The 21,232-nt window shown below is 36.8% G+C and overlaps 1 protein-coding gene across 1 annotated transcript in view; it reads right to left on the reverse strand.

Moving 5' to 3' along the window:
• LOC134791984 (bone morphogenetic protein 1) overlaps window positions 1-21,232 on the reverse strand; it is a 130,244-nt gene that overhangs the window by 43,008 nt on the left and 66,004 nt on the right. Inside the window, exons 3-7 of the mRNA XM_063763081.1 lie at window positions 11,669-11,904; window positions 10,631-11,208; window positions 8,302-8,611; window positions 7,523-7,746; window positions 4,741-4,919 (exon numbers count right to left, since the gene is read on the reverse strand). Of these exons, the coding sequence (XP_063619151.1) occupies window positions 4,741-4,919; window positions 7,523-7,746; window positions 8,302-8,611; window positions 10,631-11,208; window positions 11,669-11,904 (1,527 nt within the window). The remainder of the gene's footprint in view (window positions 1-4,740; window positions 4,920-7,522; window positions 7,747-8,301; window positions 8,612-10,630; window positions 11,209-11,668; window positions 11,905-21,232) is intronic.

Raw genomic sequence — 21,232 nt, forward strand, 5'->3', positions numbered from 1 at the left:
AGGAATTCATGATGTTGCTCCACATATGATTTTAGGCCGAATGAATAGCAAACGTGGGGCAAATCGCACGTGGTTGCGATTCTTAGCAATGAAGGACTGAGAAAGAAGAGAAGAAGAGTTCTTCAGAATATTTCTGTTTATTACGCATTATAGTTCAAGTGGGATTGGGCGGGACATGTCTGCCGTATGCACCTGGATCGTTGGGCCAAACTGGCTACTGAATGGACACCGCAGACTAGCCGGGGCAGAGGCAGACCAAAAAAGAGATGTCGGGATGACCTCGACGCTTTTCGCAGCGACTGGCGGGAGCATGCACCAAACCGTGATGAGTGGCGGAAGATAGGGGAGGCCTTTGCTTAGCAGTGGGCCACAAAATAGGCTACTAAAAAAAATACGCATTGTTGTAGTTGTAGCAAATAGGTACAAAGTGAAAGCCCCGCTTTACACATTATCACATAATTTCACGGCACCTAAACTCATAGGTGTAATCCAAACAGTAATAAATATACCTAAAAGCATTAACCAAAGATGAACGAGGTTAATTTGGAGTGAGTCGTTAACGGAATTACGCGTCACATGATGGATGTATACCGGCAATTGACACGCAGACCGTGTTGGTGTAACTTACTCAAACGAGGTCGAGTTGAATTTTTATACGAACCATCGTAAATACAATGTTTTACAAGCTTTCATTTATTTTTTACTTGCACAATAATCATCACTTAAAATGTTGTTAGACCTATAATAAAAGAAACTCATAAAGTATTGAAATCAACCAAATAACCACTGAAAAATATCATGTCTATAGAGTTAGACCAAGAAAAGCAAAAGAAAAGTCTGTAGCGATTTTGATAGCCCACGCAGTAGGTACAAGTGTTATTTTAAACGTCAAACTTATGTGTCAAATCGAAATCGCTGCTTTTTTGGTCTAACTCTAATAAGCTTCGAGCAACACGGAAGGGAGGCGGCATTCGCACTATTTCCCCTCTGCCGAGGTACAAGATTAGCGCGTCAATCTAATCTAGCGCGGGTAATAAAACTAGTTGCACTTGGATTTTTCACTAGACCGAGTCCAGACGCGCGCGTGAACACTGCTGCACAAAAATGCCTGTTTGCCCGGTTGTTTGTTATAAAAAGAGGTCGGGGACATCAAATTTACAAAAAGAAAGTGTTACATTTCACATGTAATATTTTTTTTTACATATCATACGTTTAATTACATTCAAACACAATTATTATATTTTAGTCTCATGTAATTGTTGGATTTATCGATTTTGCTCGCTCAGTACAAATTGCGGATCGGTCGAGCGACAAATCCGACTTCTCATCTCTCAGAATACAATAACATACTTCAACGAAAATGTGTTAGTGTGCGTGTTGTGACACTTGTCACTCGTCCGTACACAAAAAGAGATCGAGGTTTGCAAGATTTGTCTTTGACGTGTGTCATTTTCTATGTATTTGTGTCGTCATTACAGATTGGATTTTGTATGTAAGTGTGTGAGAAGTGCGACTGTGTGCACCTTTCCCCCCGCGAAAAATGGCAGAAAGATTTGTACGGTGAGATATCGCTTGGGCCCCTCCCTTCCGATGTGTCGGAAGCCGGTGTTGCTCGAAGCTAATAAGATTTTCATCAATAATCGCAGTAACGAAGGGATCACCTTAAAAACATCTGACATTACGATGTCTAGATTGTCTATGAATCGTATTGTTGGAATAACTTTGACGTCACGTTTGTTTACATGATGAGACACGTAAGGATGAATACACTTTATGTATTAACTCTTTATTGTACAGACGAAACAAATACATAAATACGGCACTGAATAAACAAAAAAACCGGGCAAGTGCGAGTCGGACTCGCGCACGAAGGGTTCCGTACCATAATGAAAAAAAAAAACGGAAAAAAATGCAAAAAAAAAAACGCGCGGTCACCCATCCAAGTACTGACCACGCCCGACGTTGCTTAACTTTGGTCAAAAATCACGTTTGTTGTATGGGAGCTCCACTTAAATCTTTATTTTATTCTGTTTTTAGTATTTGTTGTTATAGCGGCAACAGAAATACATCATCTGTGAAAATTTCCACTGTCTAGCTATCACGGTTCGTGAGATACAGCCTGGTGACAGACAGACGGACGGACGGACGGACGGACGGACGGACAGCGAAGTCTTAGTAATAGGGTCCCGTTTTACCTTTTGGGTACGGAACCCTAAAAACGAACTACTATCTAGTAAGGCTAACTGGGCACTTCGAGAATTGGACTCATACGTGTTTCATAAGGAGGCTGAATGACATCCCAGGGCCCAGATGTTAACTGGTTTCGTGACTGAATTAGGTTTGAGAGTCATATTAGTTAGTCACAAGGAGGTTGCTTCTAATGTCACAATTTGTTATTGTGTTGATCTGGTTTTTACACGACCTTGACCTCTGTCTTTCTGTTACCTCTTCACGCTTAAATCGCTGAGCCGATTAAGATGAAGTTTGACACCCGGGGAAGGACAGAATAGTTTTTATCGATCATTAGTAACCCGCCCCGTCTTCGCACGGGTTACACAAAACCTTAACAAATTGTACACCTAAACCTTTCTCAAGAATCACTCTATTAATAGGTGAAAACCGCATGGAAATCCGTTCAGTAGTTTTTGAGCTTATCGCGAACATACATACACACAAACAGACAGACGCGGCGGGGGACTTTGTTTTATAAGGTGTAGTGATGATTAGGATCATCATCATCATCATCAGACATAGGAATCCGTGGGGCAAATTGTGAATTAAGACTTTATGTTTGTGAACTTATGGTACTAATTACAACAAAATTTAGGCTGTTTTAAAACGATTAGGCAATTAAAAACTAATTTTTAACTATTTTGTTGTAATTAGTTGCACTTATGCACAAACATAAAGTCTTAATTCACAATTTGCCCCGCGGATTCCTATGACTGATCATCATCATTCAAAGCAGACGATGTTGCGGGCTGAAACTAGTTTCATGAATTCATTTAAAAGAAGATTCATTTAAAAGAAGACGAATAAATCTAAGTAATTCTAATTTTTATATCACTACCTATACTACGAGTATACTTCACGCGTCTCTATTGTTTCCCATAAAGTTTTAAGTCATAATGTATAAAATGTATTGTTTGTCCGCATTTTCGTTAGTCATAATTTGATTTTTCTCAGAAACACGTAACTTTTCAGGATTGCCATAAAACAAACCTAACCTAACTTAATCTTAAGGATAACCTTACGAGAATCCTGAAAAGTTAACGGTTTCAGACTTATGACTAACGATAATAATGTATGACAATCATTACATTACCTAAGTATGTTATGAGTTTCAATTAGGTATGTCAAACAAAGGGATCCGATATTTCACACAGACGCGAATAATAATTAAAGGAAGGCATTTCTAATTCTTGAATCAGATGTGGAATTTCTGGCAGTTTTTCATTTGCGCTTTAATATCCACGACCACCGCTCGGCGATATTTCTCTGCGTTGTACGAAAGAGGCGAATCTCCACAGATTACTTCTCAATAGAGAGAAAATTCTCGCTCGCCACGATGTGGTCTCATAATGCTACTAAAAATATATTCGTAAATAAATGTGAAAGTTTGTATTATTGGTTATTTAGATGTTTTACAATTTTTACATCACTAAGTGATCACGTAAAAGCTGATCTAGTTACAAAAACGACACACATAAATATATATAATAACATGATCGCGCTCGCGAGTGTAAATTACGTTAAAGTTTGATGCATTTGCGCGAATAAATTAAGAATATCAACAAAAATTAAGTTCCCTTAACCTAGAATCGCATAACCTACATGACTGTATAAAATAGTGGACCCACGATTACTTTACTTTTAATAATACAATCTTTAATTACCTATAGTCTTTACATAATGTTATACTTCATATAGGATGGCTTAAAATCTGTTGACAAAATTAAATGACATTTTGTAATGAAGAAAAATATTCCTAAAACATTTTATCTCATATTTGGACAGCCTGTAATGCAGAGTCTATGGAGGGCAGTCCATACGGATGTCATTTGTATAGGATTGCGCGACCATGCTTTTAAATTACGGACGCGGCTTGCTTATTGGACGCTTTTGAATTTGAGAGTTATGCGATGGAGCACGATCCTGTTTTTAGATTGCTGCAGAAATAATCATCTTAAAATGAAACCAGAGACCAAAAATATAATTCTACGAAATGTATTTTCAACAGGAAAATCACTGGATTCTGATACTCTGAATCGCAAAACTGTGGAAGCCTTAGTCCAGATTGTAAAAGATTAGGTAATGTTAAAGAAGATATGGTTAGTTAAGATCTTGAAAGGAATTGGCTATACAGATTAATTTAACTCGATTGTACTGCCACCAAAATTCTACGAGATTTGCGATGAGAAAATAAAATCTCATACTCAGAGGCCCTACTGCAAGACACCATAATCGTAATCTTCTCTCTATTGCTCGAATAGGGCGATAGAAAGGCAGATAACGAAATTCCGGTTTTCGTTTTCCGCGGCAGTCCCCCAAGTTCAGACAACTTTGTGAAAGAGAAAGTACTTGGGACAACCGACTGAGTCGGCCCAAGTATACAATTTATAGACAGTCTAGTTCAAGTTAATAATTGGCATGAAGTTACGCAGCATCAGAATAGGTGACAGGAAGGCCTTTTCGGATGGCTGATCCAGTTCCTTTTTTACACGATATGTCTCAACTCACCCATCATGATGTTGTCCCTGATGATCTGCACGTGCCGGTCGCGGTCGGGGCGCGTGTGCTCGTGCCAGAAGCCCACGACGTGCCCGAGCTCGTGCACGACGATGCCAAACTTGTCGCAGTTCTTGCCGATGGAGATGGCCTGGGCGCCTCCGCCGCGCTTGCCGACGAAAGAGCAGCATCTAAATTTTTTGCCTTAAGTTCAGTCGCTCAAATATTTGACTAGGTTCGGAACAAGGTATATTCGTAATAGAAGCACGTGCGGAACTACTCTACATGCATCCTCGAATTGTTCACATACACAAATTTATACACACATACACCTCTCTTTTGTATTTATTTGTAACTTAATTAGAACTCCGCAAGTGGGTAAAATTTAACTTGCAAAATCTGATTAGTGAATCATGAAAATTCTTGTAATTTTGCTTAAAATAAATGTTGGAGAATATACTCGTAATTTGGACGCATTGTAGAAAAATTGATCAACCACGAATAATAATTGAATAATACAGGTTTAGCAACAGGACACTACGATTTCTAACTATCGGCCCGATACGAACTTTAAGATACGTCAGTTAATAGATCTAGAAACTATATGGATTAGACATATCAGTGTCAAATGTGACGTTTCTTCAAACAAAAACGTCACTTTTGACACTGACGCATCTAATCCATATCGTGTCTAGATCTATTAATTGACGTATCTTAAAGTTAAAATCGGACCGTAAATCTATAATATACATACATCGTTATCGCGGGAGCAAATATAAATTTATTAAAGAAGTGGTAAAACAGACTGCCCGTTTAGTAAAAACAGACCTTTCTGCCTACACATTATAAGCCTCCAAGAAGTTCATCATATATAGCACGAAGTTTTTGTTGCATAATGTTCATAAATCTTGCTTTACACTCTGTTAGTAAATAATGACCCGGAATCGACATATCAAATAAATATTCATGATTTATTTTGTACAACATTATTTAATTTTTGTTGATCTTAAGTGATTTTCGTAATATACGACATAAATTTTCTCTATGTTTTCTACTCTTAATCTGCGGCGTCGTGCAGTAAATATCCATTTTAATTGGCTAAATGATCTTTCGACTGCTACTGTTGTAATGGGTGCGTTTTTAAAACGACGGAAGTAATCAAATGTAGAACGATATATCGTTGAATCTAGTACTATCTCCTTCTCCGATATCAGTTCACACATTTTTTTCATAACTTCATATCCGGCATTTTTCTGCAAAACCACTTTGAACTTTTTTAAAATCTGTTTTCCATCTTTATTCAAAATTAATTTGGATATATGTTTGTATGTATTTTGTACTATGGTCAAACTTTCACTAAGAGATAGATTTTGGCACTGCAGTTTATTTATAGCATCTGGTATTACTTGCAGATACTTTGCTATGAAATTTACATCTTTTCGAACTTTTGCACTGAGTAAAGATTATTTTGCTTTGACGATGCACTGTGCGTCTGAATTACGAAATGTGTCTATAACGCTTTTTATTTCATCAAAATACTTGTTGTAGTAAGTGGTAGCCTCGATCCATGTTCCCCAGCGAATAATTGTTGGGTTTGGAGGCAAAGGAATTCCATTAAACATTTCTCTTAATGCTTTTACTCTTTTCGGAGATTTGCGAAATACTTTCTTTACATTTGAAATTAATAGGTTAACTTCTGGAAAAAGAACACGAACTTGATCGGCAACTCTGTTAAGAGCATGGGCTAAACATGTAACATGGACAATGTTCGGAAAAAGTGTTTTCAAATTTCTGCCAGCTTTCAACATATACCCCACACCATCAGTCAATAACAACAACACCTTGTCATGCTTATTGTGACCAGGGCCCCACAAATCATCCAGGGCATTTTTGACAGTATTAGTTATACTGATATTGTTCGTTTCATTTAAACATTTGCTTGACAGCACGTGTGGAGTTCCAACATCATCTTCAAGCATAGCACCTACTATAACGTTAGCGATTTGACGACCTATAGCATCTGTGGTTTCATCAACACTTACATATATATACGCGTCTTTTAATTCGTCTCTAATTATATCCATCTCTTTGTCGTATAATTCATTCACGCAAGTCTGCCTCAGCAAACATTCTGAAGGGACCTGAACAGTTTTTTCAAATTTTCCAGATACACAATCTTCAATGAAATTTTTAAATACAGGGTTCTCTATTTGAGACCACGGTATGTTACAGCTTACTAGAAATTTTGTCAGTTCCAACCTAAAATCTTTTTTGAGAGAAGTGTGTCTTTCAGAGTTAAAATGACGTTTCACGGAAGATTTAGTTTTACAAAAACTAATATTGCACTTCGAGCAAAATAGATTTGTATCGCGAGCCTCTAGCTCAGGATAATCCTGTATAAACAACCCCACAAATTCATCACATGTTATTTTCCTTCGAGGCATTTTAAAGGCAACTTCTATTTGATTATGTTGTTACAAATAAAGATCAGTCAAGATTGACAAATGTCTAAATTGACTGATAAGGTTGCGTACCTAATAGGTAATCTTTTTAAGTACCAATCAAGTCAAGTATGGAGGTAAGATAGCATTGATATTCAATAAAATAATTATACATTTTAAGGTCGTAGGTATAAACGTTTCTCTATACGAATGTCATTTCTGTTTTTGACTGTTTTTTATAATCTTTCAGTATTGTCAAATCGTATTTGCTCCCGCGATAACGATGTATGATAATATAAAAGAAAAAGAAAGAACTGAAATCTATGTCCAATAAAGCTATAGCCAAGTCTTACCCGCAAGGTCTCTCAGTGAACACGATATAATCCTTATGCAACAGTACATCTCTTTCGACGAACTTCACGCACGTGAAGTTCTCCCAATGCCGCATGGCCTGCTTGAAGAGGGACTTGTGGGCGCCGCTGAAGTTCCCGTCTATCTCGTAGGGGATCACGCCGTTCTCCCAGATGCGTTCCTTGCGGTTGGTGGCGGCGCGAATGGAGCGGTGACGAGCGGTAGTCTAAAAAAAAATTTAAGTGTTGATAGTAAAATATTGAAAAAATGTGCTCTAAGACGAAACCAAGATGACCTGGTAAAGGTCGCGGGAGTCCGCTGGATGCGGGTGGCGCAAGACCAGTCATTGTGGCACTCTTTGGGGAGGCTTATGTCCAGCAGTGGACGACCTCTGGCTGATATGATGATGATGAGATGAAACCAAATACTACGAACGTTGTTGGTATACCTATAATTCATTAACAAAATCTTAAAGGTGCTCGCGGGGTATTAGCAAACCGCTCGCAAATTGCACGAGCGTTGCACATAAAAATACGTAATTGCAAAGTGCACGCAAATGGTAAGCAATTCATTCGCAGATTGTTCGCGAATCATACCCAGCAGAATATTTTATTTAATTTCGCCAAGAAATTTGATTTCTGCGGAATTTATTGTCAGTGACAATAAAAGATCCCTGGCGGATTTTTGATTGTTAAGTACTGTGAGAAGGTACGAAATAGCACAGAAGTTAAGCCCTTTCTGACTGTGGTAACAGGAAATTAAAAAATTCAAAATATCATACCCCGTTACTGCTTTGGTAGCTTTCCATTGCATCTAAATCTTCAGTGGTGTCACGAAAAAACCAATTGTTGAATTGTTGATTTTGTCCACTCCCGGTTTCTATAATATTCTTCGGGGGTGGTTTTACATCGAATTTCTCTTCAAACTCATGTTCTGGTACAACCAGTTTTCTATTTTCTCCGCTGTGTTCTCTGCTTGAGTGCTTTTTTCGGTGACGAAAATTTTTTTTACGCTCCGATTGATTTTCTCCTAGCTCATCTGATTTGACTGTATTTTTCCCGGTCCTTTCACCTGAGTGGATGTTTCTTAACCTGAAAGTAAGAATAAGTTTAAGATATGTTTATGTATCCGTAAAATCCCTTTACGGTCAAATATACGTCAACAAACAAATACGATTTTAGACACAAATAAGTTACTTCCTTACGTAGTTATAATATGTACATATTCTGTAATGATATATTATTTCTGCCCTTCGTACGTATATAATTAATATTACAAACCGAAAGTAATTTAATTTGTTCTTAGAGTATAATTAATGTACTATAATGTATATAACACAATAATGCCAAAAATAGGTTTCAATAAAATTAAAGGTCGAGGTGTGGGTGTAGCAATGATCAAACAAAAACATGTAGGTGAGTTGTGTAAGTACATTTAAGAGCTAATTAACTTAAATAAACGTAAAAGCGGATACTTATTATACGTAGGTCTGCGTAACTTACTTTCTATACTTACATCTCGCTTGCACTAGTAAGCGTAAGTTAAGCACACTTTTGTGTATGTATATGTCAGTGTCAAACTTGTGGTAGTCGTACTAATCTTGTCTCAATAAAAACATAATAGTGATTATAACCTTAATGCGATATAAATACCTGAACTTTAAATCTTATATATGAAATTCGTTACTATTTCGTTATTCAAAATTATCGTAGTACAATGAGATATAACAGATTTGTTTCTTTAATTTCATTAAAAAATTCAAAATCGGGATGCTAAGTTTTAAAATAATGTACGTTGCATAGCATAAATAACTCAACAATTTAAACGTGCTATTAAGCTAGAAATGAACTAAATGCATGAAATGGCGCGGGCTTGAATATGAGGCTAATGAATAGGCATTAAAGCTGTGCGGGAGTTTGTAAGCGCTGCTTGCAAGTCCTAACCCTACTATAAAACTTCTAGAAAGCGACATACTTAATCAAATTATTAGTACAATAATTATATTTTGTACTTTTTCAAAAACTAAAATATCTCCTAATCCGTTCCACTGGTGACCGCGGGGCTGGCTCGTTCCTCGCTCAGCGCATTGGCATTGCCATCCAGCGAGGAAACGCGGCCAGTCTTGTGGGCACACTACCAAGTGCCAGCGGAATAGGAGATATTTGTAGCTATAATTTAGACCCATATATTAAGATAGTAACCTATCTTTAGTTTAGTTTTAATTTGTACATTATGTTTATTAAATTGTATCAGTCATTTGTGAATAAATTTGTAATTAAAAATGAAATATGCAACAAGTCTTAGGAGCACATTGCGTATTACCATTAAAACGTTCGCTAAATAGTGTAGTATGGGAAATTCATAGGCACTTTACTTTGGTGCACCTGGCCTAAATATGTATAATAGAACATAACTATTACAAAAGAGTAAGTACTCCTTTTCTCGCTTAAGTGTTTAATCAGAATAAGGCTGTATATCCCTTAACTTTCCGTATGTCCACTGCAGCTAAGTGAACCTAATTGCTGCGTATGAGACGTGTAGAATATAATATTATTAAACCTCATGGTACGGGAAAGTGGGCGAAGTCGGAACATCGCAATTAAGTGGCAGCGACTTCTCAGGAGGCATCCTTTGACGCAAGATGCGGAGAATATTTTACCGGCTTTGCTTGTGGTGCATGGAAATTACGTTATGAGGACGTTGAGGACATGTTGCAGGCTGCACTTGATTTTCAGGCGCCATAGTTCTAGTTAAGTAATTGTACATTACAAAGGCCGGGACATGGGGCTTGTTGTAGCGGAAAAGTGCCGAGCGTGGCAGATACGATATAATTTATTATAAGAATTAGTTACCTACTTTGCGGAAATCCATATTAATTAAAACATAAATATTGCTTTCCTAATCCTCTAAATACTAACGTACTAACCCGTTATGCTTACCTAGGTACTTGTAACTTTTAGACGTTCTTATTCCGCGGATTGGCAAAATAATATTTTAATTTTAATTAGACTACCTATATGTTATGCAAGTAATGTATCAAGAGAACATCTCTAAGAAAGTGATCCTTAAAATATGATAAATTCTTATTAACGATATGAAAAATATCATACCGTCTCCCATTACCGTGTCTTCTTCGCCTTCTTCGATGCCTGCTCGACGTCTTTTCTGTCAGACTCTGCAAACTTTCAGTCGGCTTCAATAGATCGTTGGCTTCTAGAAATTTTCCATTTAAATCACCACCGGTTTTGTTGATAACTCCCTTTTCCACACTTTCAATATCTTCCTCTCTTTCGTTAGTGACTAGAACCCCGTTAGTTGGAGCAGGAGCCATCGTCACATTTTCAGGTGGAGATTTCACTTTTATATTATTATTAGAGTCTCCTGTTATCTCACGGCTGTTGCTCTGGATTTTATTTCTCTCATCGACTTTGTTGGCAGTGCTTGTTAAATGCATATTTGGATATAATTCATCTAAATTTAAAATATTGTCAGTTGAAATATTAACGACTAGAACTCCATCTTGTTCTAAGCTTTCTGATTCAGTCAGATTCTCAATGGGGCTAGTTTGATTAGTAACTAATTCTTCTTTGGTTTGATTAATTTTACTAGTTATATTATCTAGCATTTCTCCGGGTGGCAGTTTACCATTTTTTAACAATATTGATTTGTCTAAGCCCGAAGGTAAAACCTGTGAAGTAAGGAATGATGTTTAAATCAAGCTATGACATTACCAGTCTGTGCTATTTTTGTTTCTATTTTTGGTCAAACTAACTTTATTCAAGCATATAATTTAACAAATTCATATTAATTCATAATTTTAACAAGCGATTCTAATAATGATTACACGATGTCATAAAATTCGCTTGATACAAAATCGAATCAAATATATGTACTATAAATCAGCCCGGGCACATTTCACTTTAATTATGTAGTCTACGAATCTGAATAGATACAACCATAACGAAAACTGGCTTAAAAATTCATTAAAATTAGATTACGGATTTGACTGCTGCTGTTAATTTTATAAGATTAAGTACCTACCTTGGGTAAATTGTATGACAATCCATACACACATTCCCATTAGTATTTCTCGGTACCCACTTCAACTTTTCCAAATGGAAAGGTTTTTGCTATTTCACAATGCCTACCTTTGTCATCAGCATCGCGTCATTGTACTTCTTTGGCTTCTCTGGCGCCGGCGCCGGTTGCTTCGTCCTCTTCCTCAATATGTCAGGTAAACCTTCCTCTTCTACCTGTAACCCTTCGAGTAGTACTTCCTTCTTTAGCCTCTCTACTTCTTCTTGTAGAGACTTGTTGATTTTGGAGGTAGGCTTCATGGGTTTGAAGTCTGTGTCTTGTAAGGCGATGTCGCCTTGGAAGTTACCTGTAACAACGAAATAGAGGATATCAATTTCTATACTCTAGGGCATCGTAGATTGTTCTTATGGTATATTGTTGAGTAAATAACTAATCTTAATTTAGGGTGTGTAAAAATCTTCACAAAAATTTGAGAAATTAAAAAGAGTTGCTGTGTATTCTCAACGAACGGACGCGTAAGGCACACACCACACGAGATGTATTATGAAGAGTGCCGCATCCGTGCAGCTAATGCAGTACCTACTGGTGCGGCAAATAGTATATAAGATAGATCTTTCTAATCCCATACACACGTATCCATTACACTTTTACTTCTTTACTTGAATTTACAAAAAATAATAGAAACCCAGATGAAGTTTCAAGCCAACTATTGTGCGTAGTATCCTTTTATAGGGTTGATCATTAGATCATGTCAATGTTAGTCGTTATATATTTTCCACAATCTTAACTCTTCAAAATGATATAACTAAACGGTTCTTCGTAAAGTCAAAATGAGAAAGCAAAAACTATTATAAAAGTTTGGCTTTAACGATATACTAATTAAGTTAATAACTCTTTAAGCGGTCTAGGAAGAGCTGCCTAGCATCATATAATTTAATGTTGTTATTCAAAATAACGTCACTGGCGTACACGGCTAGTTAGGTTCAAATAGACATGATCTAGTTAGTTAGCCGCACATTCCGGAAACTTGCGCGAGTCCATTTACGGGTGAACAAATGTAATATGACCTCTGTATCCCTAGTGCAAATTTCATTCGATAACGTGACGTGACATACGCGTTTGCGTTAAGTGTTATTTAGTATGGGATTTTGAGTTTCCAAAACCTCCCGCTTGCTGCGCTGTTCAATATCCCATACAAAAATAGACATAACGCAAACGCAATGATATTTACACTAAGGGTCCAGGATCTGTAACTATGCGTTATTGGAATTTTTCAAAAAGTGTATACAAACAGTGGAGATTGTATGCAGATTTAATCAAAGGCGAAGAAATATCACGGTTAGTACTGTTGTTGTTTGTTTCTTCTGATCTGGATGATTAATTGAAATAAGCTATTAAGATATATTACAATGGCTGCAATAAGTGTATATATTGGCCATATTCTTGCCAGTCTTACATGTTTTAGGGAGGATTAATTGAAAGTAACTTTGGAGGGGTAAGCTGAATTTATTTTTAGCTCTTCTTCTTTAGTCGGTCCCTCAATACTGAGGATCGTGACATAATGTCCTTCTGTTGAAGACCGGGTTCCTCCATAGGGTTCTGTCCCTCGCCAAGCGCATGGCCTTGTCCAGTTTTATTTACATAGGTACCGTAATATGAGCATACCATCTAGTAGGCGGAGGGCCCCTGAGGTCTTGTGCCTTCAACTTTGCCTTTTCAACTTTATTTTTATACAGGTTTACCGATCACCTCGCCCGCGCATAGCAATGAAACTTGCAGCGCTGCAGCAACTGCGGCTGATCTAATTATCAGCAACATGCCGTCGATTCAAGGCCAAATTGTTTCGCTAGTTGCTAGTCGGAAATGTTGCCAATTTCGGAACGCCCGGCGCCCGTGTTTGACAGTGAAATGGCTAATTGAACTAGCGCATTAAATAGATTAAACAAGTTCAATTGAAACTGAATAGGCGATTTTATAGAGGAATAATGGCGCTTATAAATGGCTCCATGGACAATAAGTCCTTAACTTCTTCATTTATATTTAGGAAGTATATAAAACACATAAGATTAAGACGAATAATTTTATGCGCCCTCCAGTGGTACTATTTTAAATCGTTGAGATGACTCAATTTCTTGTGAAATAAAAACATTATTTTAGTTTCCCAAAGAAGAAAAACTGCTTAAGTTATTTACGTAAAAAAGTGCAATAAAAACAGTATCATGTAATTTTTCACAAGAAATACGACAAGTAATATTATTCTTCAATGATCTATATCTTGAATCATCAAAAAACAAAAAAGGTGTCTTCTTCTCGAAAAATTGAAAAACTATACGGTACCTACATTAAGCAAACTTTAGGAAATGTTTTCGTCTCAAGGTTGTTCCTCTGGAGGGTTCAATAAATTCGTATGACTTATGAACGATAGAATTTCGGAGATCTATTACTTTAATGTGACAACTGTTGTGATAGTCATACTCTAATAGCTAATCCATTGAAATTAGATTATCAAATTGATCCTTAATTTCTAATTAGACACCACTCCCACTAAGCCGTTACTATCTAGATTATAGAACCTTGATAACTTATCCCTTACACTGGCAGGTAACACATGTTTGCCCGGTCATAAAATCTAATGCGTCTATGGCAGCTGGACCAACAGTGGCCGTTATTAATTGTCTATGCCTGCGGCTTGAATCGGACAACGCAGTTTACGATGCTTACTATGAATATTCATGGTAGTGGCAACATTGGGTCTGCGATGGGGATTCCAAATTTGAATTCGATCGTTAGATTGTAAGTTTATCGGAGAGTATTATGTTTTCTGGGATATCTTGTTTTGCGTAATCTATAAACCAATTAACAAAGCTGAAAATATATTATACATTCACATAAATAGTAAAATATAAAATAAACTAAAAGGAAATGACGGCAATCTGAGTGAGCACTTGAAGAACCTCAATAATGAAGTATGGAACTGATTTAAGTGAAAAAACTTTTACTGCAAAACCACTGATTGGACGTAAAGCCAATTTTACGGCGCCATTATTATACGAGTATTTCATGACATGAGGGTGCGTTCACGATCACTTTTTATTAGCTGTAAAAAATGTCGTTTCAAAATAAATTCACGGAAATTGTAGTCATCATCATCATCATCATTTCAGCCTATATACGTCCCACTGCTGGGCACAGGCCTCCTCTCATGCGCGAGAGGGCTTGGGCCCACGGGAACGGGGAAATTGTAGTGTTTTCAATTTATTTATTAAAACTAAATGAAATAAACAAAACCAACATAATAAAACTTAATACTAAATACTTAACCTAGGGGCTATTCATAAATTACGTCATTTCAAAATAGGGGGGGGGGGGTCTGGACATCGGATGACGGTAGCACGACGTAGGAGGAAACGGGGACAGCCCCCTACCTACGGGTAAAAAATTTGGCCTATATCGCTGTCAACCCAAGTAGCACAGATTAGTTGTATAGCAGCCGCATAATGAAGTACGAATACGCTTGAAGCTGGAATATAAAAGCTGCATAAGAGCTGTATAAGCGTCTTTTCAGCTTTTATAACTCTTAAATGGGCACAAATTAGGCAGCCTTAAGTTCACATAGCTACTTAAGAGCGTTGTAGCAGCAATTTAACGGAATTATAAGGGGTAACAGGAGTTATAAGAGGTGTATATTGGCTGGGTAAGAGACCACCAGTTACCCTTTATTCAGCTAATATGCCACATGTGCGCCCTAATACCGGGAAATATTGACATTGGGCTGAATAAAAGATAATTAATAACATACTTTTACACCTCTGCCTTAAAAATCAGCTATTATATTTAGTATAGTGACGACGAACGCAGAGGTGAACATATTTATATTGAAGCAAAAACATTAAGCGCAACGACACCATAAGTCATTTTGTTAAAGTGTTTAGTTAAATGTTTGTAGATGATCTTTTATATATTAATGCGAGAAAGATGTTTGGGAATGCAAGTTTATTGACATTATATATATACATTATCTAAGAAAATTTCAGTGCGCCACAAAAATAATCAGTAATTATTTATTTTAATGATATAAATAAGCTATGTGTAAAAACTATTTCAGTGGTTTGGACAGAATTATGAGATAAAAAGTTAATAATACGTTATAGGAAGTACTAAACTAATGATTTAGGTTAAGAACTCAGGCACAAAACCATATTGTTACCCTTAAAAGTTGGAAAAGCAATTTCAATCTTGTAGGTTATATACAATAAAATGGCGGTCAATGTTAAAAAGCAACGTGAACCGTTAAAATTCTTATATGCAGCATACGACTGTTATATATCTGATAAAGATACTTAAGTGAACCACTATAAAGTCCAAGTCGCTATTTCGATACACTAGTGAACCTCTAAACAGTTATAAGGCATCTTATGAACGTTTTAACAGCCGCTATGCAGACAGTCCCAATGGTAGTATAATAGGCTGCTTAGCGGTAAACATGTTCAGCGCTAAGCCGTATTATGCGCCACATGTGTTCGATTATACGTCTATTGGTTTCATAATAGCTCACTCGTTCTCCCTTATAATAAGTCAGCGAAATAAAAGCTGCTTTAGCGGTAAACATGTTCAGCGATAAGCTGTATTATGCGCCCCATGTGTTCCATTTATACGTCTATTGGCTTCATATTAGTTCACTCGTGCTCCCTTAAAAGTCAACGTAATAATAGCTGCTTAGCGGTAAAGACGTTCAGCGATAAGCTGTATTATGCGTCACATGTGTTCCATTATACGTCTATTGGCTTCATATTAGTTCACTCGTGCTCCCTTAAAAGTCAGTGTAATAAAAGCTGCTTAGTGGTAAACATGTTAAGCGACAAGCTGTATTATGTGCCACATGTGTTCCATTATACGTCTATTAGCTTCATAATAGTTCACTTGTGCTCCCTTAATAAGTCAACGTAATAAAAGTCCACAATTACCTCCTTATACAGCACATGGCGTAATTTTATCCACTAAACAGACCTTATAACGGTTAAAGCATTTGATAACCCTTAAAGCTGTATAGGGTCGTAGCAAATATACCTTTATATCACTCTTTGCGTATTAATGGTAGTTTTCAGAGCCGTAATGCAGCTTTTAATCGGCCCTAAGCTATATAAATATCACTGAGATCTATTATACAGCTGTAGGACCACGAGTGTGCTCTTATAAGTGTCTTAATACGCACAGAGCGTTAGATAGAACTAAAAGTGAGTAGTTATAGAGCTATCTGTGCTACTTGGGGGCAGGGTGCCCAGAAGGCTGGCCGCATTTCCTCGGTGTAGTAAATTATAGTTACACTTTAAACTCTCGCGTTTTGTACACATATTTAATTACACAAACGGGTCTACCGCGATATAATTTCATTGTTTTTACCTTTAATTCTGACGTTTCAGCTGAGTTGCACCAGCTGTGGTCACGGAAAGACTGACGTCCCAACAAATGTCAACGGAGATATTAATTTCGGGTAGTCTTTCCGTGACCACAGCTGAAACGTCGGAATTAAAGGTAAATACAATGAAATTATATCGCGGTAGACCCGTTTCTGTAATTAAATAAATTATAGTTATCTTGATTTTGAGATAAAAGTTGAATGAATTAGACAAAATGTGATTTCATTTACAGAAAACGAAACTGAATTTGAATTTGTAAGTACAATCAAAGACTTTAATTTTCGTAACATTTCGTCTTGTCACAGTGACAATCAATATGAAAGTCGCTAGGGAGCTCATACTATTGTCAATGTGACAAGGTATAAAATGGTAGGTACTGAAATTGAATTCCTTGACCGTAAATAAAATTGTTTTTGTTCTTGCTATCATTTTAATGTATTTTTTCTCTGAAACGCGACTTGCGCACTTAAGATAAACTGAATGTAGTTTTTTTTGTTTACCTACATCACAATACTACTCTGTTTACAAAGATAACCTTTTATCTCTCTGAAACCTAACAAGTACAGTTGCCGTCAGATATATATATCGGAGCGTCCAAAGGGTTCACAAATATCTGAACAAGCACGCCATGGCAATAGAGGCGTGTTCAGAATTTCAGATATTTGTGAGCGGCGCGGCCGCTCCGATATATCTGTATCCGACTGTACCTGAGCGTTTCTTTTATTTTTTGCCATTTTTATTATATTGTGACCTTTTTTGTGCCACTTTTGTGTTATTTCTACTCAGAATCACGAGCTCTTTCGATCCTAATGGGATAAAAAAATGTCCAAGAGTTTTTTCCTACCGTGCTACCATTTCCCCATATACTTTGTATGGCGGTAACAAAAAGGAAAGTTTGAAAATTTATGGAAATTTCAGGACACTTTTTTTCTCCTATAAGGATGAAAAGGGCTCGCGATCCTGACTAGAAATAACACAAAAGTGGCAAAAAAGGTCACAATATATAAAAATGCCAAAAAATAAAAGAAACGCTCACCGAAATAAGATCAAATATTGCGTCTTCTCATTTAGAAGGAAATACATTTGTTAGTTCCAAGTGTTTCACAAAAGAGAATTTAGATAAACGTTTCAACAAATTGGTTAACAGTGCGACTTTATATGGAGCCATTCCGAGGGTTCGGACAAATCGCTCAATTATTGGAAATCATTTTCTCAAATAGAAAAACTTCGGCGCTCAAAAGGGAGCTGGCAACTTTTAGAAAATAATAATGACAACATCAATCGAAACAATAAGTATACAAGACCACTTTTTAAAAAACTGGACAAGTGGGAGTCGGACTCGCCCACCGAGGGTTCCGTACTTTTTAGTATTTGTTGTTATAGCGGCCGCAGAAATAAATCATCTGTGAATATTTCAACTGTCACGGTTCATGAGATACAGCCTGGTGACAGATAGACGGACTGGCGGACAGTGGAGTTTTAGTAATAGGGTCCCGTTTTAACCCTTTGGGTACGGAACCTTAAAAATGGGAATACTTATGTACCGCACTTGATTCTTTTGTTTTCAATGTGGTTCAATATGTCGGACGGGATTTCTATTTAACTACCTGCCGTAAACCGGGGTGGGCTTTGAAATTTCGGTTTTTGAGCCATGACAAAAAAAAGTCATTAATGTATATTTAGTAGGTAGGTAATATGAATAATTTATGTAAATACAGAAATACAAATTTTCTTCTAAACCCATCAAAGTACGCCCATAATTTCTGTTCCCACCCATTCCCATTTCACCGATGCTTGTACCTATTTACAAAGATGATTTCAACATACATCGAGGTTATGAATGACTGAACTGATGTCTGTGTAGTCTTTGTTTTGTAATCGTATCTTATTTTATTTTTGATTATTTTTGCGATATTTTTTTCCCTATTCTTCGTCGATATTCTATTGGAAATAGCAAGGAAAGAATTCATAAAATTGAAATAGCGATTCAGGCTCAGCTCCAGAGCTGTTAAATTCCTTTAGTAGGTCCATTCTTGAATATGCTTTTGATATAAACGTAGAATCGGAACAAGCGAATTCTGACTGGCATTTGCAAATGATAAAGTATGGCAATGTCATATTTAATGTTACTAAGAAAATACACACATGACGTTTATAATGACACTCTCTCATTTTGTTTTGATCAAATCGGTGCATAGTTAGCTTAGTCGGACTCTAGTTATGTATTAGATCGAAAATACGTAAGTATTAAAACCACTTTTTAAGTTAAAAACGGTTTTCAGATGAGTACTTTAATTATGAAGACGTTAACAGTTTTGAATGATTGACGGTTAGTTTAACTAGACTTAAATCGACCGGGATAAGGACCGTGACACAGACAAGACATCCTCCAGACTGAGCATTATAGCTCTACCTTCTCTGCCACAAATACGGTAGTTTTACTCCATTTTCGAGTCGAAAGTGTCTTTGTGTGACGTCCGTGTCTTTGAACGGACCAATCACGGCACGGGACCTCGCTCACCTCGTCCCCCGCACCCCCGTATTTTTGGCAGCATCGGTTTCATGAAATAATTGCTCTAAACTCCGTCTAGAGGATTCCTAGTCTATGGACCGTGATTACCTTTTTTATTGTTTTCGAGCTCCCGATATTTCGACGCAGTTACAATAGTTACATGCATCTTGTTCACGGGTAACTGAAGATAACACTCTCTTGGCCCGATTCGAACTTTAATATAAGTGACGATTTTGTTTGATGAAACGTCACATTGACACTGACACATCTAATCCATATCGTTTCTAGATCTATTAGGTAACTGACGTATCTTAAACTTCGAATCGGGCAGTCTGTCTGTTCGGCTGTTCTTCTCTACTACAGGTCGCAATCCTCGACCGATTATTGTAAAATTTGTGAGCCAGTTCGCTAATTATATGATTTTTTTGTCGATTCAGTTTTTGTTTTTCATTCAAAATGTACATACAGCCGTAGGTATTCAGATACATTTGTAAACAGACTAGTGTTGTGATGTAGGTAAACAAAAAAAAACTAACATTCAATTTATCTTAAGTGCACCAGTCGCGTTGCAGAGAAAAATACATTAAAATGATGGCAAGAACAAAAACAATTGTATGTACGGTCAAGGAATTTTATTTCAATTTTATACCTTGTCACATTGACAAATAGTATGAGGTCCCTAGCGACTTTCATATTGATTGTCACTGTGACAAGGTACGAAATGATACGAAAATTAAATTCTTTGACTGTACCGTAAAATGGGGTGAGTAGGTGCAAAACTGACATTCAAACCTCGATAACATTTTATTTTTACATATGCAAACTGAATGGTGTATACATATAATAAGTGTTCCGGACGTTTGTATTTTAGTTTTTATTTTATTTTGGGTAGTTCCATTTCATAACTTTGACGATAAACAGGAAATCCCACCTCACCCCGTAGTCCCTCGTATTTGGGGTGAGTTGGGTTTTCATACAAAGGTGATTTTGGAAGATTGTTGGATCGATTTTTTTTATTATGAATATTACTATAGCTCCATTTTAAATTGGAATACATTATTTTTGTAGCAGTAGCCTTAAAATCCCATCTCACCCCCTTTCATCCCTTCTCTCCCCATTCATAACCCATCGCTCCCCGCGAACCCTACTCACCCCATTTTACGGTAAGGTCAACTCGGCGAAGACCGGCATACTTTATTTAAAAAGAAATGAATTGACAAATTTTAGCTATCCTGTTGCCTGAAAGTAAAATTTTCTGAAACTAGTTGATAAAATATTTCGTTGGTTTCTAATTAAACTTGCCAAATTCTCATATAAGGCATCGGATAGTGAAATAAACACTCGTTTTTAAAACACGTTGCAATGGACGAACTCAGCGCCAATGTCGGCTAAGATCGTCTAATGGCTAATTTACCTACACATAGGCAACCTACGTAATTATAGATTTTTGTACGAGTGCGAACTACAATAACAACTGCATGTAGACTCTAATGTCTCAAGAATAGGGTTTATTATGGCTAATTTCATGCAAAGTTTCGTTTGTCGGGTAAGACCGGCATACATCGCCATGCAGGGGTAGAAAACACGCAGGTAAGTATTAATAAAACAATGAGATCAAACATTGAGATCAATATATTCTTAAGTAAAATACTAAACGAGTATTAATTTAAGTATTATTAAAAATTGAGGCCAAGAATACCATAAAAAGTAACAAATATACATATATAGTTTATTCGGAAAGAGAA

The sequence above is a fragment of the Cydia splendana genome, chromosome 7 (assembly GCF_910591565.1).
Source record: "Cydia splendana chromosome 7, ilCydSple1.2, whole genome shotgun sequence".
Taxonomy (NCBI): Eukaryota; Metazoa; Arthropoda; class Insecta; order Lepidoptera; family Tortricidae; genus Cydia; species Cydia splendana.